At 60.3% G+C, this 13,234-nt stretch overlaps 1 protein-coding gene across 1 annotated transcript; it reads right to left on the bottom strand.

Moving 5' to 3' along the window:
• Nucleotides 1-17: 17 nt before the first annotated feature.
• On the bottom strand, nucleotides 18-12,066 carry ABHD12B (abhydrolase domain containing 12B). The gene is made up of 13 exons (XM_069856899.1): nucleotides 11,951-12,066; nucleotides 7,087-7,214; nucleotides 5,871-5,973; nucleotides 5,649-5,768; nucleotides 4,463-4,493; nucleotides 4,259-4,304; nucleotides 4,045-4,174; nucleotides 2,916-2,956; nucleotides 2,595-2,674; nucleotides 1,986-2,068; nucleotides 1,314-1,392; nucleotides 1,023-1,147; nucleotides 18-149 (listed from the first exon to the last, which is right to left on the bottom strand). The coding sequence occupies exons 1-13, from the start codon at nucleotides 12,028-12,030 to the stop codon at nucleotides 128-130; spliced, it is 1,068 nt and encodes a 355-aa protein (XP_069713000.1). The 5' UTR covers nucleotides 12,031-12,066; the 3' UTR covers nucleotides 18-127.
• Between the last annotated feature and the right edge of the window lie 1,168 nt (nucleotides 12,067-13,234).

Genomic DNA, 13,234 nt, shown 5'->3' on the forward strand with positions numbered 1-13,234 from the left:
GGCAGTAGGCGACTTAAGACAGTTTCTCAGTAGCTTTAATGTTGTAGAGCTTTTTTGTTCAGTGCCGTGAGGGGTGGTGGTGTGGGGCGGAGGGAGCGCTCGCGGGCGCCGCACGCAGCTGCTGGCCTCACTTGATGTTAAAGAAGTCTCTGCAACGAGATGCAATAAACCTTACGCTGAATCATAGAATCACAAAATGGTTTGAGTTGGAAGGGACTTGAAAGATCATCCAGTCCCACCCCTGCCATGGGCAGGGACACCTCCCACTGGATCAGGGGCTCCAAGCCCCATCCAGCCTGGCCTTGAACCCCTCCAGGGATGGGGCAGCCACCCCTGCTCTGGGCAGCCTGGGCCAGGACCTCCCCACCCTCACAGCAAAACATTTATCCCTCAGATCTCATCTCAATTTCCCCTCTTTCAGATGAAAACCATTCCCCCACATCCTCTCCCTGCCCTCCCCCATCAACAGCCCCTCCCCAGCTTTCCTGGAGCCCCTTTCAGTACTGGAAGCTGCTCTAAGGTCTCCCTGCAGCCTTCTCTTCTCCAGGCTGAACAACCCCAACTCTCCCAGCCTGGCCTCATACGGGAGGTGCTCCAGCCTTCAGATCATCTCCGTGGCCTCCTCTGGACCCGCTCCAACAGTTCCATCCCCTTACGTTGGAGATTCCAGAACTGGACACAGGACTCCAGGTGGGGTCTCAGCAGAGCGGAGTAGAGGGGCAGAATCCCCTCCCTCAGCCTGCTGGCCACGGACCATCCTGTGCTGCTGGAGACCTCCGTTTCTGATCCCTGGAGCAGGCTGAGCTGGGCCTAGAGCAAAGCTGCATCTCTGCACCCAGAGCAAAGCGGAGCTGGGGTCACCTCCCCATAACACCAGGCAGAGGACAGGCTCACAAGCAGCAAAGGAGGGGAATGAGCAGGAGGAAGGAACCTACAAGGCTGCGGCAGGGCAGGATGCACCCAGGGAGAAGAGGCTGCGGCTCATTCTGTGCCTCCTCCCATTTCTGCAGAGCAACACTTACTTCACCAGGTTGGGCAGCTCCGGGTTGTAGGAGATGTAGTCATGGCCCAAGCCCAGCTTTTCGGGAAAGATAATCAGCTTCACCTTGGTCTTGTCCTTGTAGGCGTCGCGTGCAATCTCAAAGACCTGCCAGTGTGGGAGTGTGATTAGGAGCACAAAGAGGGGCCCCAATGCCCCCTCCCAGCACCCCTGGGCCGGCCACCACCTCTTCCTTCCCTCCAGCCCCCCAAAACCAGGCTCGAGCAGCGCCCAGACTGGTTGAAACCCACATGGAGGCGATGATGCTCCCCACCTTGCGGCCCTCGTGCACAGGCAGCACCCTATCATCTTCAGTGTGCAGGAGGAGGAGCGGGCAGGACATGATCTTCAAGCTGTGGGCAGCAAGCACAGCACCAAGGAGTCACCCCTGGAGCTGACAGACCCACAGGAGCTTCCCTGGGGGCTGCTAAACCCCCCGAGCAGCCCCATGGACCTCGGGCACTGCCTTTCAGAGCCAGCCCAGCCCGGGGGTGGCTAAAGGCATGAACTGCCCAGGCTGATGCTCGTGCTGGTTGCCCCAGCGCAGCACCACCAAGCACCCTCATAAATTTAAACCCCTCTTCAAAACCTTAAACGGCTTCCTCGGGCTTCAAAACCACCCATGGAGCAGGTGGCTTTTAGCAAAGGCGCCCACAAAAATGGTAAAAGAAAGGACTCTGCGGTTACAGCACGTGGTACGATGCAGTGGGACTCAAGCACGTGGTGCTCAGAAGGATGGTGGCTCATGCACTTTGCTCAATGGTGATGGTGATACCTGAAGTTACACAACTAAAAAGCCACTTATAAAGCACGAGTAAGCTGGGCAAACCCAGCCAAGAGCGCAGGGATCGCACGGCGTGACGGGTCCGACCTGCCCTTCCTCGGCTGAGCGGTCCCAGCATCCTCCCCCTGAGGACAGCGGCACCCCATCCCTCTGGGCACTCACTTCTCATCGGTGCTGAAGAATAGGTTGGAGAGATTTAGGGAGTCCAAGATGAAGAACTCGAAACCCGGGAAGTAGTAGTAGAGCTGCCATGGAGAGAGGCGAGACGGGACTAAAGTCACGGCTTTGGTTGCTGCGCTCTTCTCCTGCTTGCAGGGAGCTCTGGGAAGCAGGAGCTGCCACTGCTGGGGTCCCCACGGGCAGAGACCCCCACCTGCCACCATTGGGGACCCCATGGGCTGAGCCCCTCACCTGCCACCAATGCGGAACATCATGGGCTGACACCCCCAACCCATCACCATGGGGGACCCCATGGGCTGAGCCCCTCAACCCATCACCGTTCACCGTTGAAGACCCCATAGGCTGAGACCCCCAACCCATCAGCGTTGGGGACCCCATGGGCTGAGCCCCCAGCCCATCACCATTGGGGACCCCATGGTCTGAGCCCCTCAACCCATCAGCGTTGGCGACCCCATGGGCTGAGACCCTCAATCCATCACCATTGGGGACCCCATGGTCAGAGCCCCCAGCCCATCACTTTTAGGGACCACGTGAACAGAGCCCCCCACTGGTCACCACTGGGGTCCCCACGGGCAGAGTCCCCGAGCTCACCCGTGCCAAGCAGTTGTTCTTGGCCGCCTCACGGATGTTTCTGTAGGCGGACTCCAGGACAACACCATCAACCCGGACCCCTGAAAGTGGAGTGAGGTGAGAGCAGGCGTGGCTGGGGAAGCCACCCCAAGCAGCCGCCATGAGGCCAAGGTGCCCCTGTCCCACCAAGGAGGATGGGGACAGCCACTTGTCCCAGACTGATGCTGAAGCAGAGAGGGATGGCCCCTCCCTGTTCCTCTGTGACCCCTGAAATCTGTTCAGGGATGTGCAGAGCCCTTGGGGAACACCACACGGGACCAACCAAGCCACGCTGGCCCTTACCTCGCTCCTCCTGTAGTTTCCTTGCTAAGTTCGTGGCAACCCTGTAAGAAAAGAGGTGACAGTGACGTGGAGCAGAGCACCCTCAGACCCCCCCGTGCCACTTGGATTTGCTTTGTAGGTGCTATGCCAAGCCCTTGGTCCATCTCCTGGTGGCACCGGGCTGGCAGCATCATCAGAGGCCAAGGAACAGCTCTGGGCTCCAGCATCAGCCCCCACCCACAGAATCATAGAATCATTAGGTTGGAAAAGACCTTTGAGATCATTGAGTCCAACCATACCTGCCCACTACTAAACCAGATCCCTGAGCACCCCATCTACCCGGCTTTTAAACTGCCCCCCAGGGATGGGGACTCCACCACCTCCCTGGGCAGCCTCTGCCAGGGCCTGAGAACTCTATCCATGAAGAGTTTTTTCCTGCTCTCCAATCTGAACCTCTCCTGGTGCAATTTGAGGCTGTTCCCTCTCATCCCATCGCCTGCCGCTTGGGAGAAGAGACCAGCACCCACCTCACCACAACCTCCTTTCAGGGAGTTGTAGACAGTGATGAGGTCTCCCCTCAGCCCCCTTTTCCACAGGCTAAAGAGTCTCAGGTCCCTCAGCCGTTCCTCATAAGGCCTGTTCTCCAGCCCCCTCACCAGCTTTGCTGCTCTTCTCTGGACTCGCTCCAGAGCCTCAATGTCCTTCTTGTGGTGAGGGGCCCAAAACTGACCCCAGGATGTGAGGTGCAGCCTCACCAGCGCTGAGTCCAGGAGGACAATCCCTGCCCTGCTCCTGTTGGCCACCCCAGGGCTGATCCAAGCCAGGATGCTGTTGGCTTTCTCGGCCACCTGGGCCACTGCTGGCTCATGTTCAGCTGCTGTCGACCCACACCCCCAGGTCCTTCTCCTCCAGGCAGCTTTCCAGCTGCTCTTCCCCAAGCCTGGAGCTGCACGGGGTTGTTGTGTCCCAAGTGCAGGACCTGGCACTTGGCCTTGCTGAACCCCATCCCGTTGGCATCAACCCGTGGATCCAGCCTGTGCAGATCCCTCTGCAGAGCCTCCTGCCCTCCAGCAGGTCGACACAAACTTGCTGAGGGTGTTCTCAACCCCCACCCCGTGGGGTGTCCCCCCTCGCGCAACCCCACACCTACCCTGTCCCCATGGAGTGTCCCCAGAGGAAGATGCTGCTGTTCCCGCTCCGCGCTTTGGCCCAGTCGTAGAGCGCCAGGACATCCGTGGTCAAACCTTTCTCCGTGGGCTGCCCGCTGGAGTCCCCGTAGCCTGCGGGGACACGGCTCGGTGTCAGCACCCAGGGGAGGCCGGGCACAGCGAGGGTCCCTCAGCGAGAGGCAGGGGGTGCTTTACCTCTGTAGTCGAGCGCCAGGATGTGGAAGTCGGCAGCCCCCATCGCCTGTCAGAGGAGCAGCAGCACCTTGTGTCCCTGGGTGGGGGGATGCACCCCAGGACACCCCAGCATGGCCGGAGTCACTCTGCTGAGTGTCCCCCTTGGGTCCCCCGAGCCAGCATGAGCCTCCCTCCCAGGAGACTCCATGCCCCCACAGGACTTACCTTCAAGAACTGGACACGGTGGCTCAAAGCCCTGGTGGGGAAAATGAGGTTAGAGCTTGGGGAGCGACCCTGAAGGGACCCTCCACTCCACTGCCAGGTCAGGGGAGGGACTGAGGTGGCCTTCCCCAAGGAGGGGACACCTGGATGCTCTGGGGTGGCTGGGGTTTGATGTTTCCCTTTAGAATCACAGAACAGTTTGGGTTGGAAGGAACCTCAAAGCCCATCCAGTTCCAACCTCGTGCCACGAGCAGGGACACCTCCCACTGGATCAAGTTGCTCCAAGCCCCATCCAACCTGGCCTTGAACCCCTCCAGGGATGGGACAGCCACCCCTGCTCTGGGCCACCACCCTCACAGGAAAACATTTCTTCTTAAGACCTCATCTCAATCTCCCCTCTTGCAGCTGAAAACCATTCCCACTCATCCTATCCCTACCCTCCCTGATAAAGAGCCCCTCCCCAACTTTCCTGGAGCCCCTTTCAGCACTGGAAGCTGCTCTAAGGTCTCCCTGGAGCCTTCTCTTCTCCAGGCTGAACGACCCCAACTCTCTCAGCCTGGCCTCATAGCAGAGCTGCTCCAGCCCTCCCTCGGAGCTTTGTCGCGGCCTCCTCTGGACCCGTTCCAACCGCTCCATCTCCTTCTTCTGTTGGGGACTCCAGAACTGGACACAGCACTCCAGGTGGGTCTCCCCAGAGAGGAGCAGAGGGGTTGGATCCCCTCCCTCCCTGCTGGCCACGCTGCTTTGGGTGCAGCCCAGGACACGGCTGGTTTCTGGGCTGCGAGCGCACGATGCCGGCTCATGTTGAGCTTCTCACCCCCCAGCACCCCAAGCTCTTCTCCTCAGGGCTTCACATCCTCCCCCAGCCCATACTGAAACCATGGACTGTCCCAACCCAGGTGTAGGACCTTTAATTCAAAGGGCCTTTCCTTCACTCATGGGCTCAGGAACCACCCCAGCAGCCCCAGCCCCCGGCACCACCAGCTGCTGCACCATCTCTGCCAGTTCTCAGCCAAGGCGGAGATAGAATCACAGAATCATAGAATGGTTTAGGTTGGAAGGGACCTTAAAGATCATCCAGTTCCAGCCCCGTGCCATGGGCAGGGACACCTCCCCCTGGCTGCTGTGGATGAGCAGCCACCCCAGCCACCCTCCCCTGGGAAAGGCACATGTGCTTATGGGTACTCACCTTGTCCCCCCATTGCCATGCATGTAGATGATGATGGGATGGGCATCAGCAAGTGCCTCCTCGTACCAGCGCTGGTCCTTGCCCTGCGCCTCGGCCCCTCTGCTGCCCGGCACCGTGTGCCTGGGGACCGGAGCGCGGTTATCCCAGGCTCCAGCCACCGGGGCCAGGGCTCTGGCACAGCCACACGGCGCCCACCTGGGACGCTGGGGCCGTTCCACTCACCAGACACCGACGGTGACATCCGGCTCGGTGGTGAGATACAGGTTGATGGTGTTGTTCACCAGCAGCTCTGGCCGCTGAAGGTCCACGAAGTAGGGGAACGCCACTGATGGAGAAATCGCACCATCTCTCAGGCAACACAGCAACCATAGAATCATAGAATGGTTTAGGTTGGAAGGGACCTTAAAGATCACCCAGTTCCAACCCCCCTGCCATGGGCAGGGACACGTCCCACTGGATCAGGGGCTCCAAGCCCCATCCAACCTGGCCTTGAACCTCTCCAGGGATGGGGCAGCCACCACTGCTCTGGGCAACCTGGGCCAGGGCCTCCCCACTCTCATAGTGAAGAAATTCCTCCTTATGTTTAGTCTAACTCTGCCCCTCTCCAGTTTGTACCCATTGCTCCTCATCCTGTCACCACAACCCTTTGTGAACAGCCCCTCCCCAGCTTTCTTGTAGTCCCCTCAGGTACTGGAAGGTTGTTATAAGGTCTCCTCAGACCCTTCTCTTCTCCAGGCTGAACAACCCCAACTCTCTCAGCCTGGCCTCGTACAGGAGGTGCTCCAGCCCTCGGATCATCTTTGTAGCCTCCTCTGGACCCGCTCCAAGAGCTCCATCTCCTTCTTATTTTGAGGATTCCAGAACTGGACACAATTCCCCAGATGAGGTCTCAGAGGAGAAGAGAAGAGGGACAGAATCCCCTCCCTCGCCCTGCTGCCCACACTTCTTTCCATGCAGCCCAGGACACGGTTGGTTTCTGGGCTGCGAGTGCACTTGCCAGCTCTTGTCGAGCTCATCAACCAGCACCTCCAAGTCCTTCTCTGCAGGACCCTCATCCTCAGCTCCTTTTATGTGTTTTCCCAAAGCAACATGTTATTTTTTTGGACAGGATTTGCCTGGGAGCCGACTCAGGGAGCACGTAGGCGAGCGCAGCCCTCAGCCACCTCCTTCCACTCAGACTTCCAGCCCAGTTGGCACTCTGCATGCCCAGATGTGTTGTAAGTTTAGGCAGTAAACAGCATTATCAGAGCTGGCACGAGGCACCATGGGGAAAGGGTTCTCTGCAAGCCTGTGGCAAGAGGAGGGGGTGGATGGGTGCTGTCCTGGTGCCACCCAGGCTCTGAGTGCAGGCCCAAAATGTTTTGGGGACCCCCGCTGCTTCTGCCTGCTGAATCCCTGGGTGAGGTCCTCCCAGATGGAACAGCCCCGGGGCACTCACGGAAGTTCAGGAAGGTGAATTTGGTGATCAGGGTGGGGAAGAGGCGGAGGATGAAAGGCATGGTGATGTAGATGAGGAGCAGGTCCAGCAGGAGGGTGTACAGCCAGGAACATCGGGCCAGCCAGCCTCTGCACGACAAGATCATAGAATCATAGAACAGTTTGGGTTGGTAGGGATCTTAGAGATGATTCAGTTCCAAACCCCCTGCCGTGGGCTGGGACACCTCCCACTGGATCATAGAATCAATCATTATGTTGGAAAAGACTTTGAGGTCGCTGAGTTCAACCATACCTGTCTGCTACTAAACCAGATCCCTGAGCACCTCATCCACCTCTCTGTTAAACACCTCCAGGGATGGGCACTCCACCACCTCCCTTGGCAGCCTCTGCCAGTGCCAGGGAACCCTCTAAATGAAGAATTTTTTCCTCGTGTCCAATCTGAACCTGCCCTGCTGCAGCCTGAGGCCATTTCTTCTTGTCCTATTACCTAGCACTTGGGAGAAGGGACCAGCACTCCGCAACCTCCCTTCAGGCAGTTGTGGACAGTGATGAGGCCTCCCCTCAGCCTCCTCTTCTCCAGGATAAACAACCCTAGGTCCCTCCGTCACCTCTCAAAGCCTTCATTCTCCAGCCCCTTCCCCAGCTCCGTTCCCTTCTCTGGACACGCTCCAGCCCCTCAGTGTCCTTCTTGGAGTGAAGGGCCCAAAACTGACCCCAGGATTCGAGGTGGGACCATGCCAGGGGTGGGACGGGTTTTGGGGGATGGAGCCAAAGGGCCAGAGCAGCCCGGCTGTGACACAGTGTCAGGAGACACCAGGACTTGTTCCTCCCACAGACACGGGTGGGCAGGAAGGGCAGGGCACATGCCAAGGCAGGGAGCTGCAAGCTAAACCAGCAATATTGAGCCACCGACACTCTGGGGCAACACCCTGAGTCACGGCTGGAGAGACGTGGCCACAGAGGTGTCTCCAAGCCCTCTGCAACTCATAGAATCATAGAATAACCAGGTTGGAAGAGACCCACGGGATCATCGAGTCCAACCATTCCCATCAATCACTAACCCATGTCCCTCAGCACCTCGTCCACCCGTCCCTTAAACTCCTCCAGGGAAGGTGACTCAACCCCCTCCCTGGGCAGCCTCTGCCAGGGACCAATGACCCTTTCTGTGAGATATTTGTTCCTAATGTTCAGCCTGACCCTCCCCTGGCGGAGCTTGAGGCCATTCCCTCTCGTCCTGTCCCCTGTCCCTTGGGAGAAGTGCCCAGCTCCCTCCTCTCCACAACCTCCTTTCAGGTTAGTTGTAGAGAGCAATGAGGTCTCCCCTCAGCCTCCTCTTCTCCAGGCTAAACACCCCCAGCTCTCTCAGCCGCTCCTCATAAGGATCCCCAGGAGCAAGGGAGAGAGCTGGGAAAGAAGGGGCTCGAGGACCCCACAGGGTTGTGGAGGAAACCAGTCCCTGGAGTTATGTCCCCCAGTGCCACCAGCACAGGGTGGTGACCATAACCACCTCTGGCAGCAACCTTCAAAGGGCTGAGGGACACATCCAGCCGCCCTGGGCTATGTCCTCCGTAGGAACCACCACTCAGCCCTGGCCCCAGCAGCGCCGTCCCTCAGGAGCTGACGGTGCCAAGCGATGGGAAAACCAGCCCGGGCACCAGGGCAGAGGTTCCTGACCCGCGTCCAAGCCCAACTCCCTGCCAGCGCCTGCCTGGGGTCACCATTCCTTCTGCAAGAATCACAGAATGGGTTGGGTTGGAAGGGACCTCATCCAGCTCCTGCCACGGGCAGGGACACCTCCCACTGGATCAGGGGCTCCAAGCCCCATCCAGCCTGGCCTTGAACCCCTCCAGGGATGGGGCAGCCACCCCTGCTCTGGGCAACCTGGGCCAGGGCCTCCCCACCCTCACAGCAAAACATTTGTTCATAAGATCTCATCTCAATCTCCCCTCTTGCAGCTGAAAACCATTCCCACTCGTCCTATCCCTGCACTCCCTGATAAAGAGCCCCTCCCCAGCTTTCCTGGAGCCCCTTTCAGCACTGGAAGCTGCCCTAAGGTCTCCCTGGAGCCTTCTCTTCTCCAGGCTGAACCCCAATTCTCTCAGCCTGGCCACACAGCAGAGCTGCTCTAGTCCTTGGATCTTTTTCGTGGCCTCCACTGGGCCCATTCCAACAACTCCATCTCCTTCTTCTGTTGGGGTCTCCAGAACTGGACACAGGGCTCCAGGTGAGGTCTCACCAGAGCGGAGCAGAGGGGCAGGATCCCCTCCCTCCCTGCTGGTCATGCTGCTTTGGGTGTAGCCCAGGACACGGTTGGTTTCTGGGCTGCGAGCACACAATAACATCTCACATCCAGCTTCTCATCAATGAGCACCCCAAGTCATAGCATCATAGCATCACCAGGTTGGAAAAGACCCACCGGATCATCAAGCCAAACCATTCCCATCAAATACTAAATCACGTCCCTCAGCACCTCGTCCTTCTCTGCAGGGCTGCCCTCAATCACATCATCCCCCACCCTGTACTGAAACTCGACGATCCTGCATTGGACTCGATGATCCAGTGGCTCTTTTCCAACCTGGTGATTCTGTGATTCTATGAAACCACAGATGAGAGGACATTGTCCATCGCCCGCCCCAGGGAGCTGCAAGATGCTGAGGAAGGATGGCAAGAGGGGTGCCAGGGCAAGGTGACACGGTCCCACGGGGCCCATGGGAGGGGGCAGCACAGGGTAGGTTGTGCTGGAGTCCCTGGGAGGGTGGCTGGGGCCGTTCTGCTGTACGCAGGCAGCAACGCGCCACCAACGCCCTCACAGTCGCTGCAGATAATTACGAGGTGAAGCTTCCCCTACACCCAACCCACACCTGCCCTTGCACAACACCCGCCGGGGTGAGCAGTGATGGGCCTGGCCCGGGGGATGTGCCCCCGACAACCAGCACGGCTACGGGGCTCCGCGTGGATGAATGGTTGGACTTGATGATCCCGTGGGTCTCTTCCAACCTGGTTATTCTATGATTCTATGATTCTATGGCTTCGTGGGGACAGCACGGTGACACAGGGACACAGCACGGCATCGCGATGGGGGAGATAGTGCTGGGGCAGGGGATGTGACAGGGGACACGGACATGGTGTTGGACCACAGCCACAGCACGGGGACACGGCCATGGCAGGGTGACATAAGGACATGACTGCAGCACAGGATCACAGCTGTGACACAGGGACATGGTGTGCCCAGGAGGCCAAGAAGGCCAATGGCATCTTGGCTTGGATCAGAAACGGCGTGGCCAGCAGGTCCAGGGAGGTTATTCTCCCTCTGTACTCGGCACTGGTGAGACCGCTCCTCAAATCCTGTGTTCAGTTGTGGGCCCCTCACCACAAGGAGGATGTTGAGGCTCTGGAGCGAGGCCAGAGAAGAGCAACGAAGCTGGTGAAGGGGCTGGAGAACAGGCCTGATGAGGAACAGCTGAGAGAGCTGGGGGTGTTTAGCCTGGAGAAGAGGAGGCTGAGGGGAGACCTCATTGCTGTCTACAACTACCTGAAAGGAGGTTGTGGAGAGGAGGGAGCTGGGCTCTTCTCCCAAGGGACAGGGGACAGGACGAGAGGGAATGGCCTCAAGCTCCACCAGGGGAGGTTCAGGCTTGACATTAGGAAAAAAATATTTCACAGAAAGGGTCATTGGTCCCTGGCAGAGGCTGCCCAGGGAGGGGGTTGAGTCACCTTCCCTGGAGGGGTTTAAGGGACGGGTGGATGAGGTGCTGAGGGACATGGGTTAGTGATTGATGGGAATGGTTGGACTCGATGATCCAGTGGGTCTTTTCCAACCCGGTGATTCTGTGATTCGGTGATCGTATGGGATCATGGCCTTGGTGGGGTGGCACAGGGATGGGGACAGGGCCATGGGATAGGATCATGGCTGTGGCAGGGTGACAGGGGGACGTGGCCATGGCACCGGCTGGCAGCTGTGCAGGCTGTCACAGCCACTGCGGAGGGGGGAGGACACAACCAGACGATGACAAGGTGACACGGCCATGGCACGGGGTGACAGGGTGGCACAGCCACAGCCTGTGGACGGCGACACAGGGAGCCTGGAGGACGGGGACACAGGGAGCTCAGGGGACATGGGGAGCTCTGGGACAGGGACACAGGAAGCCTGAGTGATGGGGACAGGGGGTACGGGGACAGAGGGAGCTGGGGAGGACAGGGACACGGGGAGCTCACGGGGACATGGGGAGCTCTGGGACAGGGACACAGGAAGCCTGAGTGATGGGGACAGGGGGTACGGGGACAGAGGGAGCTGGGGAGGACAGGGACACGGGGAGCTCACGGGGACATGGGAAACTTGGGAGGACGGGGACACGGGGAGCCCCAGGATGGGGACGTGGAAAGCTCAGGGGGACGGTGACACGGGGACCTCGTGGGACACGGGGAGCCTGGGGACATGGGAAGGCGAGAGGGACAGAGGGAGCTTGGGAAGATGAGGACACGAGGACTCCGGGAGAGGGGGACACGGGGACCCTGGGGGACACGGGGAGCTCAGAGATGGGGATATGGGGAGCCTGGGGGACATGGGGAGCACAGAGATGGGGACGCGTGGAGCTCGGGGGACACGGGGAGCCCGGGGGACATGGGGACCCCGGCGGATGGGGACACGGGGAGCCCGGGGGAAGCGGGGAGCTCGGGGATGGGGACATGGGGAGCTTGGGGGACGCGGGGAGATCAGGGATGGGGACATGGGGAGCTTGGGGGACGCGGGGAGCTCGGGGATGGGGACATGGGGACATGGGGACACGGGGAGCTCGGGGAGCTCGGGGATGGGGACGCAGGGAGCCCGGGGGGCCATGGGGCTGCCGGGGGACGCGGGGACTCACCGGTGGGGCCCCGCCGAGCCTCCCCCGCGCTGCCCCGGGTCCCGCTCGGAGCCCCCGTCCCGCTCGCCGCGCCGCCGCATCGCCCGGAGGCCGCGCCCACCGACAGGCCACGCCCCCTTACGGAGGCCACGCCCACTCCCACACAGACCACGCCCCCTCCATAGACTCAAGTCACTCACAGGCCACGCCCATTTCTCATCACAGGCCACGCCCACTCCCGAGACTCCCTTCCCCATCCGCCCACCTAGTAGGCCACGCCCACTGCGGCAAGCCACGCCCCCATAAACATTAGGCCACGCCCACCAAGCGCTGTTCTGGCCCCGCCAACCCACGCCCACTCAGCACGCAGCCCCCTTCCTAGGCCACGCCCACTCGGCTCGTGTCCAGATCACTTCCATGACTCTAGACCACGCCCACCGACCCACACTGAGTTGTCTGGCCACGCCCACAAACCGGAAGACCACGCCCACTTAGCCCACCAGGCCACGCCCACTCCGTGTCTCCCACCGCTAGGCCACGCCCACTCGGCGAAGCCACGCCCACTCCCCCCCGCCCTTTGCTGAGCCCTCAGGCCCCGCCCCCTCGCTCGGCCCCGCCCCCTCCTCCCTCCGCCTGAGGGGTGTGGGTGGCGAGGCCCTCATGGTGGCAGCTCCCCCCCAGGCCTGTGGGGCACCAGGCCCAGCAGGGCCGCAGCCTCCTGTCCCTGTGGGCCAGGGCGGGGAGGGCATGAGGGAAAAGCAGCCTCACCTTGGCAGGGAGAGGTTCCAGGTCAAAAAAAACCCTCAACTAAGTAAAAAAAGGGGGTTTTAAACCCAAATGTGGTGTGGCGCGGCCTCAGCTTGAGGGCAGAAAGCTGCTGCTGGGCCCTCTCTCCGCTGCGTTTCCACCTGCAGCCCTGCCAGGCTCAGGCAGACCCAGCGTTGCAGGCTGGAGCTTCCCACCAGCATAGGAACGGCCCTATTCCATCGGAATTCCCGGTGAAACTCTGGAGGTGTAGCAGGGTGAGCTGCCCGGACACGAGCACCCACGATTGGGCCACAGCCAGTGTCCCCGCGGTGGTGGCACAAGCCGCTGGGATGAGGCAGGAGATGGCATGTAGGCCTTGGGACCTCCAGCCCCCAGCACCCGTGGTGGGATCTGACCAGGGGCTCTGCAGGTGCAGCTGGAAAAATGCCGCGCAGAAAGGAACCTGGGGGTGTTGGTCAACAGCGGCTGAACATGAGCTGGCAGGGGCCCAGGTGGCTAAGAAGACCCATGGCATCCTGGCTTGGATCAGCCATGGAG

Source organism: Phaenicophaeus curvirostris, chromosome 5, assembly GCF_032191515.1.
Source record: "Phaenicophaeus curvirostris isolate KB17595 chromosome 5, BPBGC_Pcur_1.0, whole genome shotgun sequence".
NCBI classification, from domain to species: Eukaryota; Metazoa; Chordata; class Aves; order Cuculiformes; family Cuculidae; genus Phaenicophaeus; species Phaenicophaeus curvirostris.